Raw genomic sequence first — 26523 nt, forward strand, 5'->3', positions numbered from 1 at the left:
ATTAAGTCACACTAAAGTCTTATTATAAATTATTTACTTTTTCTATAATCATAATAAAGTAATCATATGCAAAAATAACCGCTACATAGGCGATTTAACAACTAGAAATACCATATTATCTAACATGGCATCGATCACAACTAATATCAACTAAAAATAAAACGCAAATCTGTTAGCAAGAGATTATAATTCTTTAATTTTTTGGTTTTAATCATTACTCATTTTTATAAACATATAAATATAGAAAATTACAAAAAAATCATTAGATTATTCGTGGTATTGACTTTTTTTTTAATTTATCGTAGATTTAAATATATAAATCGATTTAATTAGTTTATCAAAAACATGTACGCATACAAGCTAATTTATATAGTTTTTCACAGTTTAGATATGTATCAGATCTGGGAATTTTTTAACAAAATTGAATTTTTTTGCCTCAAAAATATTTCAGCAAAACTTGCTTTGAGAAATTCATAAATAATTTTTTATATATGATGTGCAAAATTATTAAATAATTTTTCATTTTTCATAAAGTTTCATTACAACCTTTCGTTACAAGCTATTAATTTTATAATTCAAATAAAAACAGCATATATAGATTCAAGTCTAAAAATGTTGTAAATTATCTAACGATAATTAAATATCTGACGAAAATAAATTTTTTTAACAATTTACATACAATTAATAGTAGGTATAGATAAATTAAATTTATCTACCTGGAAGTCCATAATTGATAAATAACCACAGACATTGTCAATGTGTATTATATATATATATGATTGGCATTAATATAAATGCGTTATATGTAATTATAATAGTAATGTTATATAAACTTAATAAATAAATAACTTATAATTATGGTAATAAATGATATTACTTTCCACATAATATATAAATGAACACAGATTATAACGTTGAAATTCCAACAATGATAATTAAATTTAGATGTAAATAAATATTAATAATATTACAATAAAATAAAAAATTTATAAATAAATTTAAACGTAAATTTTGTTGTATAATCATCAAACTGGAGTACTGTCGTCTGAATTTTTTATTGAAGCAGCTGCTTTAACAATATCCCCATCACATTGATTCAGCATTACTTTACACTCCTCAAGACCTATAAACTTATTTTCTTTCTTCAATAACGCCTGAAGACGTTCTAATTTAATAGCCGCTAATATATCCCAATTAGCGACATTGAGAGCGGTAACACAGGATTCAGGTGTTGATTGATCTTGCAAAACTTTCAACATTATACGAACCTCATCTGACTGAGCTCCATTATGGGGGCCACGAGTTCTACGTACATTTGGTCTGTCGCACGCAAATTCAAGTAAATCTTCACATGATACATGGTCAGACTGACGATAAAGATCACTTCCACGTGCGCTTCTATCATCAGTTTCTTGTATTTTCGATACGTTACCTGTTGTTGTTTTTGGTGATTTAAATTTTTGATCTTCATCTGAATCTGATTCATTCGCGGTTACATTAGCATCAAAGAGATTCAATGGACTTGATGTTTTATTTTGTAAATAACTAAATTCAGTTAATGCCAGCGCGTTCGATTTAACTGGCGCTAAAGCATCAGATTCGTCCCCATTCGAATTCAAGCTGGTTGATCGTAGGCTATTTACGTCATCTGTGATATTTTTGCTATCTGAATGGGTCTCAGTTACTACATCAAATGATAATTTGATGACGTTTTTATTTTGAGAGTTTTCAGAATTTATTAAATAATTTGAATTTTTAACAGCATCACTGTCTATTTTTTTGTGATTATGTTTTGAACTATCATCTGATAAATCGGAATTCTCGAGCAAATCTTCAGAAATCATTCCGCAAGGATGCGAACAATTATTTTCAAGAGACAGTGAGTCTAAAGCTGCTAGTTCAGAATCGATGCGTCGCTCGAATTCATCTGGACTGCAACAAAATTCATTTGGATGTTTAAATTTTTAATATTTAATATATTGTTACATATTATTAATAATTGCCTTGAATCCAAATTTACAGATTAGAAAATAAACATCTTTTTTAAAATTGATTATTTTATTAAAAAATGTTTTCTGGGCTTGTAACATTTTACATGGAATTAATTTGACTAATAACTATTTTGTTGATGTTGTAACAATTATTTTTTTTTCTTTTTATATAAAACAATAATATGGTACTTTGAATTTGATACAGCATAAAAAAATTATGATTCACTATGAATTCTATATAGAATTTAAATTTTGAAATTAAATTGACTTAAGGTAGTTGGGTCCTACGAGCAAAATTTCAAGAAACCTTCCAAATTTATAATATAAGTAATTAAATGCATAATCTATAGGTTGGGAAAGAACTACCTTAATAAAGAATTTGTCAAAAAATCATTTTTTTTCTTATAGAAATATTTAAGAAAAATTATTTCAAATTTTATGAATTTTTTTCATACGTTAAATATAGATTCTAAATTATGTGAAAATTTTTAAAAAACTAATTTTAATCTGTCAATAATCAAACTAATATTACCGATAGCATTTTTCTGTATTCATTCAAAATTTTACTTTAATATCAAATTTTTAAATTAAAAAATTCGGCTTTTTTGTTTCATTTATAAAAAAAATTTCATTTAATCTAAAATCCGTGTTTGAAGTATAAAAAAAATTTCTTTAAATTCGACTCACTCTTTTTTTTCTCTATTACATTTTGATAATAATATTAAAATGATTTCATGCAAAATTTAAAATTTTTTCAAAATCTACATTTTATATAAAATTCATAATTAATAAAAAAATTTTTTGCACGTGAAACAGAAATTATATAAATTATTTTTCATCCATCAAAAAATTCTATTGATAATTTAATTACCTATTAGGTGCTGGATTATTTGAAAGACTAGTTGTCGGAATCATTTGCGTTGAAAAAGATACATTTGGATTGGACAAATTGATGGAAGGAACAACTCCATCAATTTGATCTTCAACTGATGAGGTTGCAATAGCTTTGGCTAATGTCCGAGAGATTCCACCTCCAGGAATAATCAATGGGTGCTTGCGTTGGTGTCGTGGCAAATTGGATTTCGATTGCAAAGTTCTTGACCGATCACGAGGCGGCAGTGGAATAGGATTCTCCTCGAAATTATTTTGATTCTGACTATTTTCAATATTCATCAACGAGTTATGCCGTTCTAAAGACTGCGTTGAGAAAATAGGAAGCGAATTGTTTACCAACTCGCCCGTCTTTGGAAATGTTGATGAGCCAACCTGATAGAAATCGGTCGACAGTTTACTGTTATCAGATAATCCGACCGTTTCGTCGATCTGCGGAGTTGTAAGGCCCAAACTGAGTTGTTTGTTTCCGCGTACACGAGGCCTCACTGGTAATCCGGATCTCAACATTCGCAGAGGATTTGTGTCGGTTGTGCTGTCTAATGCTTGAGCTTCCACCAGGCTGTTGTACACTTCCTTAGCCTCTTCTGACAAGGTTGCCTAAGTAAGTTGCAGGAAGAAAAAAATAGATTTGGGATAAAATAAAATAAATAAAACAAAATATTGGTTTGAAGGGTAAATTATAAGATAAAAAAATTTATAAACTAAAAAATTATTTTATATATGAGAAAAAAAAACAAAGTTTGAGTATGCAATATAAATATAAGCAGTTCTTATACTTTTAGGACAAAGCAACAGAAAATTGTATTTTTATTTTTTATAATTAGTTAGAAATGCAAAAAAAAATTATTTATAACTTCTTTAATTAGGATATTATACGAAACTCCGGTTTAAAATATTTGAGCGATTGTTGAATTGTTTTTTTAATTTTGTTGTGATTTTTTGGAGGAAAAAAAGGGGGAGGTACTACAATACTAACAAATCTATTTTTCACATTGATAGTTTTTGATATTCTTCAAAGTTATACATAAATTAGTTGGCTCCCCGCCTTTATTAATCCGCAAAAATTACCCACGTCAAAATTTCTCATACAACAATATCTCAAGTAAAATAATTTATCACAAATTTATCTCAAAACAAAATTTATCACAACATAAATTAATCTGACGAAAATTAATCATCATTTGTGTGTGTTTATTCGATATTAGACCAACACATAAACTTGTTACCTCATTGTGCCCTTTTATCATGGTTTTTGTGTGTGTGTTTATCTAAAAATAGGCCAACACATAAGCTATAAATATTTAAATAAATTTTTATATAATAAAATAATACTGAATAAATTTTGACAATGACAAATAAAGCCTTTAAGAAAATATTGTGCAAGAAATTATTGCTGAGAATTTTTGTCGCGAGAAAATTTCGCATGAAAAAAAAGAGCCAACTTAATTTCCTCTCTTTACAGTGGAACTCGTACGTGTTTAATAAATATTCATTAAAATAATCAAGAATTCGGACTCAACAATCGATTTTGAATTTCAAAAGTTACAACTGTTGGTTTATTTTCAAACTTCATCAGACATCTACAATAAAGTTACAAATAAATAAATAAAAAATAATCAAATAAAAATCATGATGTAATGATTGACTTGGTAATATGAACCAGAGAACTGTTACGATGTTAAACTCGAATATAAATATTGAATAATTATCCTATTTTTTATTTGATTTTTTATTCTGTATCTGTATTTTATAAAAATTTATACTTTGTAACTATTTTTTATAGATTTATTTGTAACTTAATTGTAAATCCTTAATTAAGTTTGAAAAGAAACCAACGAAACGTCGTAACTTTTAAAATTTACGTCGATTTTTAAGTTTCCGATTATTTTACTCTTGTGTCAACTTTTCCAAGTTTTTTAAATAATTTTAATGTCTGAACAATTTCTCTTGCATTTTAAGCAAATATTATATTTCTTCTGTATTTTTATTGTAACTCTTTTAAGGTAAAGCTGCTGTTCTCGTGCACTGCCAATTTAATATTTGTCTTTAACCAAATAAACTCATTTTGCCATTAACTTACATAATTTTCTAATAATTTAACAATTTAAATTGTAAAAACAACTATTCAGTAATTTTTTGATTTTTAAAATTGAAAACTGTGAAAAGTTGTAGAAAAAAAAATGTTTGTTAGCATTGCAGCGTCTCTCCTAAAAAAAAATATGAATAAATATGGATTTAATTTTCCTATTTCAAAAATAAACGAACACGTTTTTCTTGCAGAAGTATCTATAATAATAATTATAATAAGAAGGATATAAGTAATGAATATTAATTGCGTTTAGTATAACTGTAGAATATCTTCTATATTTTATATATATAATGAGCATACAAATGAGCTATAAAAAAACCAAAAGGGCATAATTTAATGCAATAAATAAATTCCAATCAATCAATCATTTAATCATCGATTAAAATAAAGAAATGTATTTATAGTAATAAAAATGATAATATTTATGTATAAAATTTGTTGAATATAAAAATAAAAAAATATATGTACCATTCAAATCATTCATGCAACAGAATTTAAGCTGTTTCATTCTCATAAAATTTATAAAAAATTACAATTATGCCCATTTGTTCCTCAACTTTTAAATTGTAAAAAATTTGTAAATTTTATATATAAAAAATTCAATCACATGATGATCAGATTACTGTCGTTGATATAGTACAAGCATTATAGCATTCTAAGCGTTTATAAATAAGAAATATATGTAAAACATAGTCACATGTATGATAATTATGTTTAAATATGTATATATCGTCTCGACAAACCGGCCCCCAACAACGCAAGAATTTTAAAATTTTTTACTCCTATTTTCTCTACTATAAATTTAGACATTGTTTTTAAAAACACTAATCTAGTCTTAATATACTTTTAATCAATTTATCACTTAATTTCTCACCTACCCGATTTTTAAAATCAATAAATTATTAATACAATTTTTTTTAGTAAATACAAAAATATTTCTAATTATTTAAACAATTATTTTATCATAAAAAATATACATCATAAAAAAAAGTTTGCTCGGATAAAAGAATTATCAAATATTATCGTACAGTAATTAATTAAAAGACAAAATAAAGTAGAGGAAACAATATATAAATTAATATTCGAAAGTCTGATTGTTAATTCGATCCTATTTTCTTACGGCTGTCGGTCTAGTCTAAGTAGCCGAGGTCGATAAACCACACCGACCTTTAATCCATGATCACTGTATATACATTCAATACAGTTTCCGTTCCATTCGCACGCAGTACTTGATAAAACTTGAGGGGTTTATAGCCAGTGAAGATCGATCCGACGCTTCACTTTCTCTTACCATTATATTACTTATTATTTATTGTTATTAAGTCTTCTTATTGTCTATTGTGACTTTAACTAAATGTAAATCAAATGCCTCGAATGTTTGGTAGGTTAACTGATTAACAGACCATTAATAAACTATCAACTTACATTAATATAAAATAATAACTAATAAAATAACTCTTATTAAATATTCCTCATAACTCACAAATAAGTAATAAACTTTCTCAACGATCACTGTGTACAATAAATGATTCCAGTAATTAGCAAATGAAAATAACAGATTATTAAACGATAATTGGTATGTTATATTTTGCAAATTGAAATTTCATTTTTAATACTGTATTTAAAAAATTATAAGTCAATTTCTTAACTTTTATTACGTTATTGTGCATAATGATAAATGTCTTGAGAGAAAGCCAGCAAAATGTAATTAAATATAACTGAATAATTTATAATAAAAATTCTTAACGTCAAGTACAAAATTATTTGATTTTCTTCTTCCGTACTAAAACAATATCAGGCCATTTTAAAATTAGAGCAATGCAGATATTCATTATCCAGTCTAGTCATTGTAATCAGTAATAATTACAATTACCTCATAAATATTTAAAAAATAAATTCATGTGTCATTCATAAATTCTGAGTACTCGGAACTAGTGTCAGAGTCTAAATCTGAATTACTAGTGAAAGTTTGACTTGAACTTGGTGCACTCTCTGGCCAAGATACCGTCTGATTGCATAATGAAAATTGGGACGATAAAGAATTCAAAAAACTCGTTGAAGGCAGTGGTGATTTTTCAGAATTCTGAATAATCGAGTAAGATGATGCAACGTCATTTGGATAAACGCCTAAAGATTCCCGGTTCTTTTTATTGTAACCAACTTTTGAGTTTCCGGATACTTTTTTACGCCGTCGCTGAAATTTCAACCGGCTCCGTATGTCTGTGTCGGAATAAAAAATTGAATCTGAATCATCACTGCACTGACTGCTCGAGTAAAATGATCTGATGCTTTTTCTCGTGGTGTTTTTAACGGCATCTGACAAAGAAAAAGTACGTGGACGACATAAATTTTTATCTATATCTACTTTGTTATTGTCTATTGATCCAGGTTGTTTTATTAGTTTATTATTTCTATTAATTATTTCATTACGACAGCGTCTAGGGAATTCTAATAAACGCTGATGTGTCTTTGAATTAATTCCCATTTTATTACGTACTGCTGCATTCAAATGTAATTCTAACCCCGTGGCATTGCCTTCATTCATTAATTTCGGCTGCGCAATGTTATTAACACGATTCGGCTGATCGCGCATCGGGATATTTTCACTAGCCAAAATAAATTGTTCATTTGCTGGTAAATCAATACCGGTATTTAACTCAGACTTAATACCCGGCAATAATTCCAAATTTCTCGAATTACGTGCGATATTTTTGTTATCAAATTGTGTCACCGCGATATTTTGTGACAACTTTGACGGATCCTCAGTGCGCTTCTTATCATCTGGATAATGCTTAACATTTTTTGAAGTAAAAACTCCACATTGAAAATTATCTCCCATTGAAATTTTACTATTCAATTGAATTTGATTTTTAGTTTCAATATCCGACTGTAATCTCAAACGTTCAAAGTTTAATCTCAAACTTTCGGAACCGCTGCTGCTAATATCAATGTCTTTTTTAATTGGTTCTGAAATAAAAAGAGGATTGTGTAAAATTGAATACGGCAATAAATCACTTTTTTTCTTGAAATCATTTTTCGGATAATTTTGACCAGCTCTTATTGCATTGACATAATCATTTGAATTATCGGCAATTGAAGTTACAGGTTTTAAATTAGTTATTCTATTTGTTTGTAATCCGCAAGCAATATTTTGATCTTGAAGAGTAGTAGGCAATGCAGCAGCACCCGCAGAAGCGTTTACTTCTTTAATATTTTTAATTCCATCTCCATTAACATTTTTCTTAGAAAATTTATCAAAAATGTCAAAGTCAGTACGTTTATTAGGCACGGAATTTTTTATCCTCTCCTCAACCTGATATTTATTTAACAAACCACTATTGGATGAGTTTTGATTGAGCGTTTCAGCGATATACGAATTTCTTCGTAAATTACGAATGTCATCTAGCTTAGATTTATTAATTATCTGGTGTAAATATTTAGGATCATCAGTCAGTGTATATTTAGGCTCGTCAATTAATGTGTACTTGTAAAAATTATTAGCAAATTGATCATTACTGTCCGTAAGAGTACTAGTAGTTTTTAAATCTCTATCAGACATGTTTTCTTTGTAACAATCAAACGTTTCGGTCGGACATTCTAACGCGTTATCAGTATCGTAATTTTGTGATTGTTCGAAATAACGATCGATGTAACTAGTCGATATTCGTCGCGCCTCTTTACCGACATTGAGGTTTGGACTCGATAGACGCGAAGCTTTGCCATTCATACCTTGGGTTGAATTACGCGAATTACCTAGTGCGATATTACTGTAATTAATGGAACCTTTGTTATTACTGTTACTAGCCTCGAGAAATTCTGTTGATTTAACTAGATTTTGTTTCATTGCTTTGTTATTCAACATGTGATTGTCAAACGCCATGTCCATATAGGTGGTCCATGCATTTGATTTTGTTAAAAGTTCACGGGATTTAGCAAAACAAAATTCTGCTGAAGCTTTGTCCCACAAAGGTAACTTTAGAGTCGAAGGTGCTCCAAGTGATTCTAAACTTGAAACGGTGGATGATAATGATTGCAAACTCGAACATAGCCACTTTAGAAGTAGTATTTTGTGAATGAAAATTAATGAATATATTTGCAGAGAAAACAAAAAATTAATTTAGTGTTTAATTTAAAAGACAGTTATGTAATAAATTAGTTAAATGGTTCAAATAAATACATATGAGTAAAGAAAATATTTTTAGAAATAAGTAATTAAAATTAAAATATAATAATGGATGAGGATCGGGAAAAAGTGAAAAAAAATATAATTATTAGTCATTTTTTTTTCTAACTACCAAATGCTAGTATTTAAAAATATAAAATCTTTGCGATTTTTTATTTATATTCAAGTTATGTTAATTAAAAAGTAGGATATGATTGATTTTCATTTAAATATCTTTATCAAATTTTAAGTGCTGACGAACAAAAGGGCATGTTTTAATAAAACAATATAAATTGGTAACAATAGTTATTTTTAATGCTAAAAGCATTGATTTTTGTTGTAAATCACGATCTTATAATGCAAAATAATAAAATAAAAGCACCTTTATTCGTTAGCTTTTGTATAGAAGTAAAATAGCAATATTATTTTCAAATTTTGATTGAAATAAAAAATGTTTTTGGTTTGTTCAATATAAAATTTGTATATTCTTTGAGTTATGTTGAATAAATAAACATTAAGGCTTATATTGAACATGAAAAACTTTATTATAATCAATCAATGATTGCAATAAATAAATCCGATTGTTTTTAAATACTCGGGCCAAACTAGCAAAATGAAATATGCAAATTTACAAAAAAATATATCACGTACCTGGATATCTGGTATACTAGCAGCTTCTTCAGCGAAATGTCGTCTATCAGGTTTAGGGCTGTGCTGATGTGGTAATTTAAAAGAAAACTTCCTTCGTCGCGACGGACTTGAAGTTGTTACAGGCGACTCTGGTGGGTATTCAAGGTCTGTCATTGACCGAGCAGTTAACTCTTGCGCCATTGCTATCGCTGAATAAAGTGTCTTTTGGTCAGCTGCTGATATTGGTTTTACCTGTGATAAATTAAAACGATTTAATATAAAATAATAATTGATCAATTTAACACTCTAGTTGTGAAAAATAAAAACTTACCGTAGCCTGTTTCTTCTTGCTGCCTTGCTTTGATTGCATTTCACGAAGTTCATTCTTAACATTACTCGACTCATGTTCTGCAGATGTTGAATGTCCTTGTGGAGATGAAGGAGACGAAGTTCCTGTTATGAATATATCTGGTTATTTATATAATCATATAATATTAATTGCGGGAATTTTTAATTCTACTTACCTAATGATCGAAACATTTGATCCATTTCATCCAATAAACTTGGCCCAAAATCAAAATCAAGTGGCTTATCGAATCTCAATGCATTATCTTGATTCTCTTCATCACTTATTTCATGATACTCGTGATCGTTATTACCGGCATTATCAATATTCGTAGAAATAATAGATTGATCCTCATTTTTGTGAGTCATGTCAACGTGTGTAAGTCCGGAAGCTGCGTCTGACCACAGATTATCTGAAAGATAAATAAATGAATAATACTTTAAGAATATTAATCTATATTATTAAGAAAATAAGAAAATTTTTGGGTCCAGGATAGTCATATGACAAAATCAGTTTTTTTAGTGAAATTTAATGTCATTGCAAAGGTCTTGATTTGAATTTGTGCCTTTTCAAGGTTTCATATCATCCTGACCGATAATCAATTTATGATAAGTATTTAGGCTGCATTCGAAAATGCTCTATCTCTAGATACGTAATTAAGAAATGACCTTTTATCTTGTGAAATATTGAGATTTTTAAAGAGATAAACTCATCCTGACATTACACTCATCGAGACCTTTCATTTGAGTACCCACATCAATTTTTCATAGATATATATATATATATATATATATATATATATATATATATATATATATATATATATATATATATATATGTATGTATGTAAAATATATCAAAAATGTATGTGGGTACTCAAATGAAAGCTCTTGATGAGTGTAACATCGGAATGAGCTTATATCTTTAAAAACATCAATATTTAAGAAATTACAGTGCAATTTAACATAAGTCATTATTTAATAAAGCAAAATTTTATTTATTTATAGTTCACGAGTCACGGTAGTCAGATAGTGACTGCAAGGTTGCTAGTATTAATAAAATTAGTAGATAGACATAATATAATTACCATTTTTAGTTTGCATATCGAATGACGCATGTTTATTATTATTGACATTTGCGTTATCACGGTTACTATTATCATGATTATTTGAGTCTTGATAAAAAATTTGACTAGAATTAATAGCTGCATCTTCCTGTGGTTTATAGGGAGTTACAATTTGTCGTGGTAAATGAGGATATTTACCACCAAGAAAACTAATGTCGCCAAAATAAGCTCCGTCTAAGCCAACATGTCCAGTGTGCCGTAAATCGCCTTGCGGTGATGAAATCATATCAGTTCTTATTTTACGGCGATGAGATGAAAATGCATTTTTACCATCTCCTCGTAAAAATTCACCGGGTTTATTGCTTGGTAAATTAGATCCTAAATAAGCAATTGTATGAGCTGGACTAAATAATCCAGTTTTACCATTACTCAGTACACCTTTCCACAGTACATTATTAACTCCTTTAGTGAGTACTGTGATAACGTCACCTTGGCGATACGTCAATTGTCCAATTTCATTATTATCTTGTACGGCTTGTACTTGTTCGGGTTTTAAATCCGGTAATAATTCAATGAGCTCAGAAAATTTAGGGCGCTTCGACGGTTCATGTTGCCAGCATTGTTGCATAAGTGTATAATATTCTTTGGGACAACAATCGGGTTGCTCGAGACGTTGAAAATTTGGTTCATCGATAGCTTCTAAAATTTGATGGCCTGTAAGGGCAGCCCACGGTTGGAATCCGTAACTAAACATTTCCCAAAGTGTTACACCGTAGGCCCAAACATCACTGGAAGACGTAAATTTTAAGTATGATATACATTCAGGTGCACACCAAGCTATCGGTAATTTTAAATTAACGTTGAAATTTGTCTGATAATAATCTTTTCCAACGCCTAACGCTCTTGACAACCCGAAATCAGATATTTTAACTTTATTTTTCGAAAAGACAAGAATATTTCTTGCCGCTAAATCACGATGAATCAGTCTTTTTGCTTCGAGATATTGCATACCATCAGCTATTTGAATAGCAAAATCACATAATGATATTACTGGAAAACTCACACGTAGACTAGGTTGCTTCAAGCATTCCAATAATGATCTCAGAGGTGCTAATTCTGTAACAAGCATCAGTGAATTTGTATCTAAGACAACACCGTACAATCTTACGATGTGTTCATGATCAATAGCGTGCATAATCGCTGCTTCTTTTAAAAACTCAATTGGATTATTTTGCATACGCTCACGCGATAAACATTTTATCGCAACTTGAATTCTTTCTCCGTCGTTACTCCACACGCCTTGTTGTACGATACCAAACTCACCGATACCCAATTCTTTGTTGACAATAATAGCGTCCGCTGGTATCATGTGTTTATTTGGGACTTTTATTGGTGGCTTATCTTGTTTTTCAATAGATAGTACATTTATCGCTCCTGGAGGCGGTTCTTCACGTTTAGGTAGGAGCATTTTCTTGAATTTAGATAAATAATTTTGCGGGAAATGTCTTTGAAAGTATTTCTTCAAGCGACGCATCTCCGGCTTACTCATCCCGATAGCAGTCAAATCTTCTTCTGTCACATATTTCAACTGTGCAGTCGATTGGACCTTTAGATCTCCTTAAAACAAAATTTTTTTTTTTTTTTTTTCAATTATTAATTTTAATAACAATAAATTAATTTTACACTGAGAAAAAAAAATACTTTTACTCAATTAACAATTTCGTGATTCAAGAAATTCGATGACGATCAAATATTCTATTATTATCAATTATTAATTTCTGAAGAGAAGAGCATCAATATTTATCTTTGAATAATAGATAAACGAGAGAATAGCTTTATTTAAATTAAGTAAAAATTATTTCAATCAATTTAACAAGTTCTTGAGTTAAGAATATATATTCTTGAAAATTTTCAAGAACATGAATTCTTGTATCAAGAAAATTTTCTTAATAAAAGTATTTTTTTTTTCTCAGTGTAATATTTCACTTTTTTACTTACCTTTAATACCTGTATAATACTGTTGCAGCTCAGCCTCCATGAGAAATTCATACAACCCTGGACCAGAGTTGCGATAAAGTCCTCCTTGTGATTCTGAAGTCATTGAAAATAGATTTAGAAATATTGAAAATTCTCTAACGTGTAAAAAGTAAATAAATAAAATGAAAAAATGGAGAAAATAACATTTTTTGTCGTGATTTATCTACAAGTTATTAAAAAAAAAAAATTATTCTGCATGTAGAATAAATTCTTGAAGAATATTTATTTTCAGTATCTCCTTTGTATGTATATGCTTTTTGAATTCCAAGTAACTATTTTAGTAGAACAATTTCACTTCGACATTCTCTATTCATGACGTCTCTACTTAATAATGAACGCTCGAATTTTTTAAAATCACCATCACCTTAAAATATTTTACAATACTTATTCCGTTATTTACATTCATCCGTTGGCAAACTAAATAGAAATTACAAAAATACAATTAAATAAAATAATTACAGTCATTACTATATTGCTCCATAATTTTTTACAACAAAAAGTTGAAATGTTTTTATGAGTCAATTTCCTAGAAGTAAATAAAAAATTATTTCTTCATCATAAGCATTAAAAAAAAAATGCTAATGCGACAAAAATTTCATTCCTTATTGATCAGCAAATAATTACTTTCAAGACCTCATACACAGGCATCCGACGTGATTCATTCACCATACAATGCATGTACCCACTCAATATTACTGTTCTACATATAAGTACGTGAGAAACTATGAAAATCTATTAAAAAACAGCTCCTTATATTTTTGGACCCGACCGGTACTGGAATGAGGTGACGAGTCTATGAATATTTTTCCAAAAAAAAAATGTTATATTCTCATAATATTTAAATTAATTACCTATTAAAGTAAAAAATAATAAAAGTATATTTGTTTAAAAATAAATAAAAAAAATGAATAACTTACCCATTGTAAAATGAAGAATGCCTCAGAAATTTTTGTATTATAAAATCAAGACTCGTTGATAAATTATTAAGCAAATATTTGTAAAAAATAATTTGCAATTATTTGGTAATTGTATTTAGTCATTATTTTAAAAAAGTCAATGTCATGGATGTAATGTTATGGATACGATGTGCGTAAAAAATTTTTATCACCAGAATTACACAGTTATTATTATCTTATGACTGTTATTATCAATTAACGAATTAATTATTAGTATAAATATATAAAAATGGATTATAAAACCTAGTAATTATAACTATAACTATCAAATATATTTATTATTTTAATCATTAACTATCTTCTATGAACCGTCCACTTTCACCCCAGCCTCCGACTCCACCAATATCGCTTTTACATATACATGTCCTATGTCCTGATACATAGGTACACTTTTATGTGCATATATGAGATTTCACGGACTGTGTGTGATGCACAGGATGCACAGTGCTTACAACTACATACTCATTGCTTAAGACTCTTTTCAACGGTCGTGACTAGAACGACTAATATTTACTAATTTCTTTCAGACCCCGGTTTAATATAAATTTTTCATTGGTTTAAAATTCTCTTTTATTTTCCGATTGGACAGTTTGTAAAGATCCAAGAGAAACTACGAATTAAAAAATGGTATTCTATTTTATTTACCAATGACAGATTTAGTTTTGTAATTGGTACCACTGAGTTCAGTATCGGGACAATAAGCCAATACATGAATTTTGACGACTAGAAAAAAATAAAATAATGAAAAGTCGGAGGCCTTAACTCCGATTTTGAGTTAAGGTGCTTAAAAACATCTAATCAACATATTTTTTTTTTCTTAAGTGTTCGTAAATTGCATTTTATATTCCTGTGAAAATTATGTTTATTTCAATACTTTAATTAAGTAATTAAAAAATAATGTTGATGAATATGGCAGTACCACTTCGTTTAGGTCACTCAAAATTGTTCAAATCTGGACTTATTAGTGGATTATGTAAGGTTAGTAATAATTATTTTATTATTTTTTGTATTATATACCTTATAATTAATTATCTTATAGCTGCTATTTGTAATTGTCATGTAGATTTTTATTATTCATTGTTATTCAAGTATTTTATTTGTAAATATTTTCAATTATTGGTGATATTTATGTTTATTCATTTATTGATTAATTTTTCTTTATTAATCTCAATATAATAAAATTATAAATTCCTAACTCACCTATTTTTTTTTCTATAATTTAAGATTCTATGCTGTTAAATTTCTATTTATATATTTAATAATTAATTATGAAATTTTTTTTAGAAATAATAAAATTTCAGAAATTATTGATACAAAAATGACAATTTTTAACCTCTGAATCAACATACGTTGAAAATTATTTTTTTGATGGTTATTTATTAATTAAGATTTATATTCACATCCATGATGTTAAATTTAATAGTATAATTATCAGGAACTTGGACAGAAAAAAATTCAAATGCTAAATTTTAAAATACTATAACGTTTCGTTGTATTTCAAAACTTCTTCAGGCAAACTGTATAAATAAAAACAAAATGTTATTGAACAATACAACCAAATTAACAAAAATATAAATTAAAATAACACTAAGGGTCAGTTTTTCAATCCGAGATAAAATTTTATCCAAGGTATAATTATTATTGTCAGTTTATCGGTATATCTATGTACCTAAAATATATAGATATATTTTAGCATTGAATAAAATTTTGTCCTGGATTGAAAAACTGGCCCTAAAAATCTTTTTAACATTTTTACAAACGTTGCAGTATTTGAAAATTTAGCACTTGAATTTTTTTCTGTCCAAGTTCCTGATAATTATTCTATTATTTATTAATTGACATCGTTTAAATTGTTCTAATAGATCTAATGACTTTTAATGGTAAAATATTAAATGCTTATTAAACTTATTGATGATTAAATTATAAACTTTAAAAAACGAAACAAAGTATTTGAACTACTCAATTTTATACTACAAATAACATAATAATTATTTTATTTTTTAGTTAAGTCAACAAAAAAATGTGGCAAAAACACAAGTCGCATTTATCACTGGGAAAGTTATGCGACAAGACCGACCACCTCGTCCAGCGCCTTACGACTACATGAACAAAGATTATTCATTTTGGGATGTGTTTTTCGATCCTATGGAAGAGAGATTTGATGATAATACTAAAATAGTTGTTATTGAAGGACTACCGGGTGTAGGAAAAGATAAATTTGCGCGACAACTTGCTGAAGAACTAGAAATGTGTTACATGCCTCCATACAGCTGGGATGAATTTTTAATCACTCCATATGGATTTGATATGAGAAATCTCAATTCAAAGCTACCGATTGACGCGCAGTACTTTGATTTAAATATGTTCCTCAAGGATCCAAAGGGCCGAAACAGCGCATCTATACAGCATGGATATTATATGATGAGATACCGTCAATATATTAGGGCGTTGCAGCATCTGTTTTCAACAGGAGAAGGTGTTATTTTGCAGCGTTGTCCATGGTCTGACATGGTCTTTGCCAATGCAATGTTCCAGAGTGGATATATATCTAGAGGTGGTCTTACTTACTACAATAGTGTAAGAACCAACAGCCTTTACCATCTTTTCAGACCACATTTAGTTATATACTTGGACGCACAGATTCAAACGATAAAGGTAATTAATTTAAGAATCAATTAAACTAAAATAAATTCACCAATTTAACATTTAAAATAATTAAAAATTATTTTTTGTAGAATCGTATTCAAAGAAATGGAACACCGGAAGAGAAAAGCACGAAAGCATTCACTACTAAATATCTGAGTGACATTGATAAATTTTACAAAGAAAAATATATACCAAATATTTCAAAGCATGCCCATGTGTTGTTTTATGACTGGACTGAAGAAGGCGACATGCCAACAATTGTTGATGAAATTCAACAATTGGAATTCGATGATTTTGACAGAGAAACTGAAAAAATGGATGATTGGAAATTTACAACTCTAGATGCACAACGGGCAGCGAGAGGTGTCTTTTGTAACCAAGCTGAGGCATTGACTCACTCAACACTTGTCATGCGTTATGATATTCCAGATGTGATTGTATCAGGACAGGATCTCCATGATCACCATCTAGTATTAGCAAACCATCAAGAAACTGTTAGTATTAATTTGATATTTGTTTTTCTTTTATACTCTTAAATAACATGTGTGTAATACTAAACCAATTAAATTTTTTTTTCAGGAAGGAGGTGTTCAATACGCACCGGGATACGATCCACAACTCGACAAAGGTGTTTTGTTTAAAACTAAAGAAGAACATAAAATCAGATAAACTAACACAAATTTATTTATATGAAGTGGTAAAGCTGAAGCTGTTTATAGTCTTCTCTCGATATTATTTAGTCATTATGGCTTAGTTGTGAAATAATTCATTGTAAAATTCATTAAACCATTCGAGAGAATAAATCTTTTTTTTTTTAATTAAATTCACCTCTTTATAATCTTACAATTTAATTTAATCAATATGAAGTAATCTATATTTTCAAAAAACTTTAGGTAAGATAATTATCACCTTTAATTAAAAAAACATCTTTCAACTTATAGTCGTGGTTAAGTATAAAAAAATAATAGATCTTTATAATAACAATGAAACAATTATTTATTCTCGTCATTATTTTTTTTACATCCAACACCGATCAATTCAATGGCATTTAATTTATACTGTCAAAATAATTTTTTTACAAATATCTCACGGTCATAAAAAATAAAGAATTATCTACTGTTTATAAAAAGTTCAGTGCATCTAAATTAATTATTAGTCTCAGTAAATTAAATCACTCTAAACTATTCAATTGTTACTAGAAAAAAAAAAAAACGCCTGACTTTAAATTATTCTCATCGACAACACATTAAAAATTATATAAAAACTGGAAATTTTCTAGGTATTCATAATTAATTTTCTAAATAAAATTTTTGTATTTTTTTTTTTTTTTACAAATGAGTTATTAATTGAATGTCACAATGAAGAGATCAATTGTTTTACAAAATTTAAAGTTTTAGTAATAATTAAACTAATTAAAATTTCTCTCAGTGTATAAATACATCGAAATTTTTTTAAACACTGAAATTTTATTTAAAATTTAATTCATAATAAATATAAAAAAAAAACAATTTTCCTTGTTTCATTATCAACTTAATGAATAATAAAAGCTTAAAATTAATTCGCATATAAGAATATTATTTTACAGAGAATGTATCTTCTTATAAATATACTGAAGATTAACTTAAAATGGAATTATTTTGACAGCGTAAAAAAAATTTTTTTTTTTTTATATATATATATATATATATATAATGATATTTATATATAATATAATTTATGTAAACGTCTTTATTGTACATTTGTTAGGTATATACCATGAATATATGATATTTTAAGCTGTCAAACTGCAGCAAGAATTAGTTTTACGTGCAGTTTTATAAAATGCTTTAGATTGTATACTCAGACCTTCTGATTTTTGAACTAAATCATCCAATTTTTCACCTCTTTGTAATACTGCTTCTAAAGTGCTGTGCTGAAAATTATAAAAAGAAATTATTACTTACTATAGCTATTCAAACAACAATTGATTTATTAAAAATTGTTTTAATAACATACAAGTATGATTTTAGTTTCGTCCAGATCATTTTGCATTTTAGTCAATGAGTCAGCTTCCCGAGGATTTTGATACTTAGCAAGATAAACATTAGCTTGTGGAAAATCACAAGTCGGTTCATTCAATGTTGGCCATGAATTAGAAGGATACTTTGCTGCAAATTCATCTAATACTTTGGTAATAAGTGTATGTGACACTCTGTTCGGATATTCATGATCCGAAATTAAAACGCCAGCTAAACTGTCACCTCTTACGTAAACATGACACATATATTCTGTAAATGATAATTTTTTAATAAATAACTTTGTTAACTAACTTAATTTCAATCAATTTATACTCAATAAATATTAAAAATGGATAAATTTAATAATACATTTAAGTAACAATGGATTTATTGAGATAAAAAATTTTCAGCTCCAATAAATATATAACTTTTATAACAAGTGAGTGATTTTCAATTGATAAGTTTTTGAATAATGTAAAATCCTTGATATACTTTAATACCTTTGAATAACCCTAAACCTTCAGTTAAGTATAATCAATAATTTACATTCATACATTACAGAATTGCTTGATATTATCAAATGCAAAAATAATAGAAATATTTTTTAATAGAAAAAAATTCTATAAATTGTTTCAATGAATTAATGTTGTACAAATATTAAACAATAATAAAATAAATTGTAAAAAATTTGTATTGATTAGAAAGTGAAAATATTTATAATTTTTTTAAAAAAAGCAAAACATGAATTTTTAAATACTTATATTTATTTATTAATAAAAAAAAATTACCTCCTTCTTTAACACTTTGTCGTGATGCAATTTGAGTTCTCTCAGTTATTGTCTTACTCACAAATCCCATAAATTCTTTGACACTTCCACGTTGAAAATAGGAAAATGAATCAACGTCATAAACAGATTTTAAAGCTGTCGCTGATGTTGGACCTTTGTACAGTATTGTTAAAGCATATAATTTAACCATTTTTATCTAAAAAAAATTTATTTACATATATTAATTGATAAATAAACACAGTTAAAAATATTTTATATATAAATATAAATTCAATAAGTAGTACTTTTAACTAACAATTCGTCAAAAATTTCATATGGATTTTCTAATAACTATGTTATTAGATTCTATAAACAATTGACAGTGAAAAACGTCAAAATAGTATTTATATAGGTTATTATAACACAACTGTCGACCAAACCCTAATTTCTACTAATGCGAAATCAATTGGCCATTAACATTAACAAAGACAATAATTGTCTTCAATAAACTATAAAATATTGTTAACAAAAAAACTAATATGATGAGATTTGTCACTACTTGTCTTTTCTGTTTAAAAGAAAAAAAAATTATGACGTGTACAGTTGATAAGAAAATTACAAATTTTCTTCCGTGCCGGTAGTAAATTCGAATATTTTCTTACTTATTACTCACGTGCTTAATATTGTTTAATTTTTTCGATGACAATCATCGCAAGTTGCAATAATTTAATATAAAAATTTGATAAAACAACTGTCAAATATGATTTCAGCGAGAAATGTTCATTTAATATTCCGTAGATTACAAATCAATACCATTGGAAGGCATTGTAAATTCAGTTCAACACATTTACAAGGTAATGATATTTATTTTTAATTATCATAGGTTAAACTTTGATTTATTTATTTATTTATTTATTTATTTATCAACATATACCCATCGGCAATAGACCTCAATAGAAAATTTTGAAAATTAAATAACATTAATTAAAAAAATTAATTAGAATTTAATTAAAGAAAAAAAAATGAGAAAAAGTCTATATAGTATGAAAATTAAGTTAGCCGACATTTCAAAATTTTTAGAAATTTTTTATTGAAAAAATTTTACGTGTAAAAAACTCAAAAAACTATAAGTACAATTTTTTATAAATATCTTTTTAGTTGTAATTTAATTAATAAAAAAAATCAAAAATTTTTAGACGTCTGCTAACTTCAGTGTCATCTATATAGTTTATACGTAAATAAACAATTGTTTTTAAATATTTAACAAAAATGCACTGAATGTGCCACCGTAGAATTCCACTTCACCATTTAGAATGTTCACAAGATTTACTATTCTATCATGTGGTTCATTTACCACATAGCTTTTTATTGATTTACTTGTTGTCAGCAATCTTTTATGTAGTGAGATTAAAAGAAAATTGATCATTATGATGATTCTATACAACGCAGATATTAATCTATTTTCTATTAATTATTTTGTAGAAGACCAACGTGACCCAGGACCAGTATTTATAAATGATGAAGTACAAAAACTACTTAAAACACTTACGAGACCAGATTTGCAAAAAGTTTACCGTAAACGTAAAGACGGTCAACCCATAAAAGATCCTCAGTATAAGTTTATGACTGATGAAGAGCTTCAAGATCTAATGAAGAAAGTACAAGCTAGAGTTGATGAAAAATTACAAATGCCACCAGTGGTAAAAAAACGTAAGCCAATAACAGAAGTTATATCAAAAGACCCCGAAATCCAAGGGCATGATACGACTAAGTACGTTTTTACTGATATTACTTATGGAGTGAGCGCTGTTGATAGACTAATAGCCGTCAGAGATCCTGATGGTACTTTGAGAAAAGCTAATTGGGAGGAAAGGTTTCGTATGAACCAAACTTACTTTCCTGTTAAAGGACGTGAATTGGTTACACCTAGAATGTTTCAAGATGAATATTTAAAAGTAATTTACTTATTTATTTTATTACTTAATACAAAATACTTGATGATTAATACTTTATTGATTAATTTCAGGATTTATTAAAAAGAGAAGAGTACGAATTTGTACTAGACCGTGCGTGCTTGCAATTTGATCCAGATGATCCTGATTTTCATCGAGTTACATCTGCTGTTTATGAAGCAGTTAATAATACAAGTCAATTTAAAGTACTCCGATCAACGAGACACTATGGGCCGTTAGTGTTTTATTTAACCTGGAATAAAAACATAAATAATTTGTTACTCGAAAATATAACAAATGGCTTTATCGAAGATGCTGTACTGCTGATAAAATTGTACAATAAAATAAATCCGTCTTCTAAAGCAGTGGATATTACCCACGACGGAGATGATCTTAAGTTCATTCAAAATTTCGCTGATTTAGAATCACCTATTAGAGGTAAATTGATAGCTGCTATTCAATCATATAAAGAGTTAGCAGAAGCACGGAAGAAAGTTGAAAAAGGTGTAAAAGCAGCACATGGTATTGAATAATGTATATAATTTTATGAATAAATTTTTTATAAGTTATCTTTAGTTACTTTTTGTAATAATTACTTAATAATATTATTCCACTTAAAATATATTGCATTATTTGTTATCAGATCCTTCACTAATACTTATAATAATAATAATTGTTGTAATTTTCAACTGGACTCGAGCAGTTTCAATCTATAAAAGTATTTATTGACAAGTGATTTTAAAGTCAGTTGAAATTTATCAATTAATGTCATTATTAAAGATACGTACTTAGTTATGTAAATTAACGGAATCAAATTAAAACAGATTTATTTAAAATTAAATTTTTTCACTTAAACATTTTCTTATGTCGACAATAGTTTAACTAAAACATTAGTTTGTCGAGCGACGGATTTATCAACATCTTTTATTCTATTTAATGTTTTAATTTATAGGTTTTAAGATAATAAACAAAATCAGGTGCCTGTAGAAAATAAAATTTTTAAAAATTCATAACTGCCTTATTGAGAAAAATATAGCATTTATTGCAGAGATTATACTTACTAAACTTTCAAAAACTTGAGCGAATAATTTATTGGTATCTTTGAGGGTCAGTTTTACAAACCAGGTTTTTTATTAAAATTGAATTTATTTTTCTTTTATCAAAATACGAAGAAAACTTGATTTTAATACCAAATCTGTTTTGAAAAACTGATACTAAACAAATGTTCATAAAGTTTTGCATCATGACTTGATGCAAATTGATCTGTGAATAATTCGCAAACTGATAATTTTAACTTCCTAACTTAGGATATTGAATTTAATGATACTAAGGTTAACCAATATTTTTAATTTTTTGATTTTTTTTCATTTATTAAATTAGAAGTAAAAAATATTTTTTTAAAAGTGCACTTGAAGTTTTAAAAATTTTTTTTTTTTGAAATTGAATACTTACTGTCAATTTTTTTGATTTCTCTAACAACTAAATTATTATCAATAAAACTTTTAAGTCCAGTTTTTTAATTCAGGATAAAACTATTATTATTATTGCCAGTATATTTATGTATAGATATATTTCATCATTGGATAAAATTTTATTCTGGATTGAAAAACTGGTCCTTGGAGTCCACGTCTAGAAATTAAAAAAAAAAATAAAAAGTGCAAATTTTTAAAAAATATATTTTTTTTATAATGGATTTGTTATAAAAATTAAAAAAATTTTCAGATGTCTGCTGATTTCAGTATCATACTAATTTACTCTATTCTTTTCAAATATTTGATTAATTTTCATTAAATTTACCACAAATTTTAATTTCGTGACATGTAGGCGCGCTTTTATTTCAACCAATGAGGATTAAAAGACAAATTTTTCTTCCATAATTCGTTACTATCGATCATGAAATCTAGACAGCGCTCGTAGCGCCTCTACCACGTGCTCTTTACGGAGCGAAAGGATGCACATGGCGCCCTCCCCCCCCTCCAAAATATTAATTCCAAAACTTGGAGTTTAGACACTAGATGTCGTCAGCCATTTTGCATTTAATTTCATTTTTGCATTTAGTTGTGATAGGTTGTGTTTATGTTTATTTTCTGATTGCATGAAATAGAGAATTTATTTAATTAATTATGAATTCTAAAGAAAAAGAAAAATATATTGAAGAATTTGATTTTCCTCATTGTGACGAATCCGCAAAATATGAAAAAGTTGCTAAAATTGGTCAGGGTACCTTTGGGTATGTAAAAATAACCTTTTAAATAAAAAAATATTTTTTTCTAGGTTAAAAAATAAAAAAAAAATTCCTTTAAAATCAATCAAATTTCACCTATTCTAAATAGGTCTATAAATTATTATTTTTATTTTAATTTTTCAGGGAGGTGTTCAAAGCAAGGGACAAAAAGAATAGTAAGAAATTTGTTGCCATGAAAAAAGTCCTGATGGATAATGAAAAAGAAGGGGTAAATATATTTGTTTTGTTAATTTTTTTATTTGATGTTGAAGATAATCCTATTAATATTTTTTTATTGAAATTGTCAATAGAATTTATTAAAATTAATTATTTTATATGAATTAATTATTTTTTAAATTAATTATTTTATATGAATTTTTTCAGTTCCCCATCACTGCCTTACGAGAAATTAGAATACTCCAATTGCTCAAACATGAAAACGTCGTTAATTTAATTGAAATTTGTCGAACAAAAGCCACTCAATATAATCGTTATCGTTCTACATTTTACCTCGTTTTTGATTTCTGCGAACATGATCTGGCTGGTTTACTTTCTAATGTCAATGTAAAATTTAGTTTAGGCGAAATTAAAAAAGTAATGCAACAATTGTTAAATGGTCTATATTACATTCATAGTAATAAGGTAATTATTTTCATCTGGTTCATTTTATGGTTACGATTTTTAATGAAATTCATTGCAATGATTAATCACTGCGATTATTTTGAATAGATCCTACACCGAGACATGAAAGCAGCAAATGTTCTCATAACCAAAAATGGTATTTTAAAACTAGCTGATTTTGGGTTAGCAAGAGCGTTTAGTGTAAGTAAACCTGGACAAGCAAATCGCTATACCAACCGTGTCGTAACACTGTGGTACCGGCCGCCAGAGTTACTGCTAGGAGATCGAAACTATGGGCCTCCCGTTGATTTGTGGGGTGCAGGCTGCATAATGGCTGAAATGTGGACGAGGTATGTACTTACTTTTGATTAAAAAATACATTGTAATTTACATTTAATTGTCAGTCTAATTTTTATTGCTATTAAAAAAGTTATGACATTAAAGTTAGCAGTCACTTGACAATTTTTTATTTTTGTTAATTTCTGGATGTAAATTTTTTTTTTGCCACAATTTAGTTATAAAATTTTTAAAATTATTAAATATATGCTACATTAATTTTCATAAAAAAGTTAGAGAAAAATTATTTTTATATATTGATATTACTCATTTAAAATTATAAAAATCATAAATGTATTATCGATTTGTATTGATGAAATTTCTGTAATTTATTTTTCAGATCTCCCATCATGCAAGGTAACACTGAACAACAACAATTAACATTAATATCGCAACTATGCGGATCAATTACCACAGAAGTTTGGCCCGGAGTTGAAAGTCTAGATTTGTTTAACAAAATGGATCTACCCAAAGGACAAAAAAGAAAAGTAAGCGGATCTAATAATTTAATCCCGGAAAAAATAGACCTGGAAAAAATTTTAAAGTTATGAAAAATTCATATTATTCCATTAAAATTATTATAAAATAATAATAATATTTTTTTTTTATTTTTTTTTTTTGTAACAAAAAATGGAGCAATCATTCTAGGGGTGCTTGTTTTTCAGGAAAATTGTGGGTGTGATACAATTATTATTATTATAATTTTTATTATATAATAATTTTAATGAAATAATATGAATTTTTCATAACTTTAAAATTTTTTCCAGGTCTATTTTTTTCGATTACCCCAATAATTACATGGAACAATTCAGTACTCCAAATCAAAATTAATATGTAATAATTAAAATTTTTAACTCATACTTATATTAAAAATAAAAATTTTATTTCAGGTCAAAGAACGACTAAAGCCATATGTCAAAGATGCGTATGCATGTGATTTACTGGACAAACTTTTAATTCTTGATCCAAGTAAAAGATACGACTCTGACTCAGCGTTGAACCATGACTTTTTTTGGACCGACCCTATGCCTTCTGACTTGAGCAAAATGTTGGCTCAACACACACAAAGTATGTTCGAATTCTTGGCACCTCCACGAAGACCAGGACATATGCGACATCCTCATCATCCAGCACCTGCTGGCCCAACCAGACCTACTACCAGTGTAACCGACAGTGGTTATCAAGATCGTGTTTTCTAAAGTATATTACATATATTATAATGTTATTTATAATGCAATATTTTAGTAACGAGTAAATTTAAGGTTTGAAAAAAATTAAATTGTTGATCAATATATTTTAGCTTACATTCTTTTGATAGCAATACATATTTTGTATTAATAATTGTATGTCAACCATACATTCTAAATGACTGAGAACATATGTAGGGAAAAATAAGTTTTTTTTATAAAAAATCATATTAACTTTCTTATTTTTCTGCTGTAAGAAATTTTTAAGCAATGTGAAGATATTTAATTTTTTTTATTCAATGACAACTCACTATAGTTAATTTAAGTCATAGAATTAATATAACTAATTATTAATAAAATAAAAAATAACTGGATTAAATTATGTTTTTTTTTAGTACACAAAAAGTTTCTTCTATAAGCTTGTACTTTGTTTAGCACCGTTTCATGTACATAACAAAACAACCAGTTTTAATACTCATCGCTTCATATAAGTAAATTTACATATATATTTAGAGAGAGAGAGAGAGAGAGAAAAAATAATGATTTTATAAAATAATAAAACATTTTTATATATTTAAGTTACAACGATTCATGTATCAATTATTTAACTATTTTTTATAAG

General features: G+C 27.4%; 5 protein-coding genes and 1 long non-coding RNA gene across 8 annotated transcripts; 3 read left to right on the plus strand and 3 right to left on the minus strand.

Annotated features, from left to right (window-relative positions):
* Window positions 1-37: 37 nt before the first annotated feature.
* Window positions 38-14604, minus strand: LOC123260871 (activated Cdc42 kinase-like). Of its 2 annotated transcripts, XM_044722215.1 has the most exons (8): window positions 14133-14588; window positions 13177-13269; window positions 11200-12795; window positions 10291-10524; window positions 10098-10219; window positions 9788-10018; window positions 2863-3482; window positions 38-1932 (listed from the first exon to the last, which is right to left on the minus strand). In XM_044722215.1, exons 1-8 carry the CDS (start codon window positions 14134-14136, stop codon window positions 1026-1028), a joined length of 3807 nt encoding a protein of 1268 aa, XP_044578150.1. In that variant the 5' UTR covers window positions 14137-14588; the 3' UTR covers window positions 38-1025. The 2 variants fall into 2 exon arrangements, with proteins under 2 accessions (XP_044578150.1, XP_044578149.1); XM_044722214.1 differs by lacking the exons at window positions 38-1932; window positions 2863-3482 and adding an exon at window positions 5979-9025 and having other exon boundaries at window positions 14133-14604.
* Window positions 13461-14061, minus strand: LOC123260927. The gene is made up of 3 exons (XR_006508569.1): window positions 13840-14061; window positions 13675-13741; window positions 13461-13579 (listed from the first exon to the last, which is right to left on the minus strand). It is a non-coding gene; the product is annotated as an uncharacterized LOC123260927 (long non-coding RNA).
* Window positions 14605-14879: 275 nt separating the features above from the next.
* Window positions 14880-17620, plus strand: LOC123260895 (NADH dehydrogenase [ubiquinone] 1 alpha subcomplex subunit 10, mitochondrial). The gene is made up of 4 exons (XM_044722265.1): window positions 14880-15149; window positions 16176-16826; window positions 16907-17311; window positions 17397-17620. The coding sequence occupies exons 1-4, from the start codon at window positions 15069-15071 to the stop codon at window positions 17484-17486; spliced, it is 1227 nt and encodes a 408-aa protein (XP_044578200.1). The 5' UTR covers window positions 14880-15068; the 3' UTR covers window positions 17487-17620.
* Window positions 17621-18492: 872 nt separating this feature from the next.
* LOC123260914 (synaptobrevin homolog YKT6) lies at window positions 18493-20101 on the minus strand. 2 transcript variants are annotated; one of them, XM_044722299.1, is made up of 4 exons: window positions 19898-20101; window positions 19603-19798; window positions 18813-19084; window positions 18493-18729 (listed from the first exon to the last, which is right to left on the minus strand). In XM_044722299.1, exons 2-4 carry the CDS (start codon window positions 19790-19792, stop codon window positions 18589-18591), a joined length of 603 nt encoding a protein of 200 aa, XP_044578234.1. In that variant the 5' UTR covers window positions 19793-19798; window positions 19898-20101; the 3' UTR covers window positions 18493-18588. The 2 variants fall into 2 exon arrangements, with proteins under 2 accessions (XP_044578234.1, XP_044578236.1); XM_044722301.1 differs by having other exon boundaries at window positions 19887-20101.
* A 144-nt stretch (window positions 20102-20245) lies between these two features.
* LOC123260902 (28S ribosomal protein S22, mitochondrial) lies at window positions 20246-22108 on the plus strand. The gene is made up of 3 exons (XM_044722277.1): window positions 20246-20435; window positions 21064-21536; window positions 21608-22108. Exons 1-3 carry the CDS (start codon window positions 20342-20344, stop codon window positions 22064-22066), a joined length of 1026 nt encoding a protein of 341 aa, XP_044578212.1. The 5' UTR covers window positions 20246-20341; the 3' UTR covers window positions 22067-22108.
* Window positions 22109-23590: 1482 nt separating this feature from the next.
* On the plus strand, window positions 23591-26431 carry LOC123260899 (cyclin-dependent kinase 9). Its single transcript, XM_044722272.1, has 6 exons — window positions 23591-23763; window positions 23902-23986; window positions 24142-24399; window positions 24487-24728; window positions 25055-25202; window positions 25605-26431. The coding sequence occupies exons 1-6, from the start codon at window positions 23657-23659 to the stop codon at window positions 25911-25913; spliced, it is 1149 nt and encodes a 382-aa protein (XP_044578207.1). The 5' UTR covers window positions 23591-23656; the 3' UTR covers window positions 25914-26431.
* Window positions 26432-26523: the final 92 nt, after the last annotated feature.

Source organism: Cotesia glomerata, linkage group LG3 (genome assembly GCF_020080835.1).
Source record: "Cotesia glomerata isolate CgM1 linkage group LG3, MPM_Cglom_v2.3, whole genome shotgun sequence".
In the NCBI taxonomy this organism is placed as follows: Eukaryota; Metazoa; Arthropoda; class Insecta; order Hymenoptera; family Braconidae; genus Cotesia; species Cotesia glomerata.

What these genes read in the sequence shown, in the direction of transcription:
- LOC123260871 (XM_044722214.1), bottom strand. An exon ending in GCAAGAAGAAACAGGCTACG is followed by an intron (nt 10,019 to 10,097) that starts GTAAGTTTTTAT and finishes AATTTATCACAG; the next exon opens with GTAAAACCAATATCAGCAGC. An exon ending in CTAGTATACCAGATATCCAG is followed by an intron (nt 9,026 to 9,787) that starts GTACGTGATATA and finishes CTACTTCTAAAG; the next exon opens with TGGCTATGTTCGAGTTTGCA.
- LOC123260895 (XM_044722265.1), top strand. Translation starts at nt 15,069, where the DNA reads ATGTTGATGAATATGGCAGTACCACTTCGTTTAGGTCACTCAAAATTG. An exon ending in CACAGATTCAAACGATAAAG is followed by an intron (nt 16,827 to 16,906) that starts GTAATTAATTTA and finishes TATTTTTTGTAG; the next exon opens with AATCGTATTCAAAGAAATGG. An exon ending in TAGCAAACCATCAAGAAACT is followed by an intron (nt 17,312 to 17,396) that starts GTTAGTATTAAT and finishes TTTTTTTTTCAG; the next exon opens with GAAGGAGGTGTTCAATACGC.
- LOC123260914 (XM_044722299.1), bottom strand. Translation starts at nt 19,792, where the DNA reads ATGGTTAAATTATATGCTTTAACAATACTGTACAAAGGTCCAACATCA. An exon ending in ACAAAGTGTTAAAGAAGGAG is followed by an intron (nt 19,085 to 19,602) that starts GTAATTTTTTTT and finishes TATCATTTACAG; the next exon opens with AATATATGTGTCATGTTTAC. An exon ending in ACGAAACTAAAATCATACTT is followed by an intron (nt 18,730 to 18,812) that starts GTATGTTATTAA and finishes TATAATTTTCAG; the next exon opens with CACAGCACTTTAGAAGCAGT.
- LOC123260902 (XM_044722277.1), top strand. Translation starts at nt 20,342, where the DNA reads ATGATTTCAGCGAGAAATGTTCATTTAATATTCCGTAGATTACAAATC. An exon ending in CAGTTCAACACATTTACAAG is followed by an intron (nt 20,436 to 21,063) that starts GTAATGATATTT and finishes ATTATTTTGTAG; the next exon opens with AAGACCAACGTGACCCAGGA. An exon ending in TTCAAGATGAATATTTAAAA is followed by an intron (nt 21,537 to 21,607) that starts GTAATTTACTTA and finishes GATTAATTTCAG; the next exon opens with GATTTATTAAAAAGAGAAGA.
- LOC123260899 (XM_044722272.1), top strand. Translation starts at nt 23,657, where the DNA reads ATGAATTCTAAAGAAAAAGAAAAATATATTGAAGAATTTGATTTTCCT. An exon ending in ATTGGTCAGGGTACCTTTGG is followed by an intron (nt 23,764 to 23,901) that starts GTATGTAAAAAT and finishes TTAATTTTTCAG; the next exon opens with GGAGGTGTTCAAAGCAAGGG. An exon ending in TGGATAATGAAAAAGAAGGG is followed by an intron (nt 23,987 to 24,141) that starts GTAAATATATTT and finishes GAATTTTTTCAG; the next exon opens with TTCCCCATCACTGCCTTACG.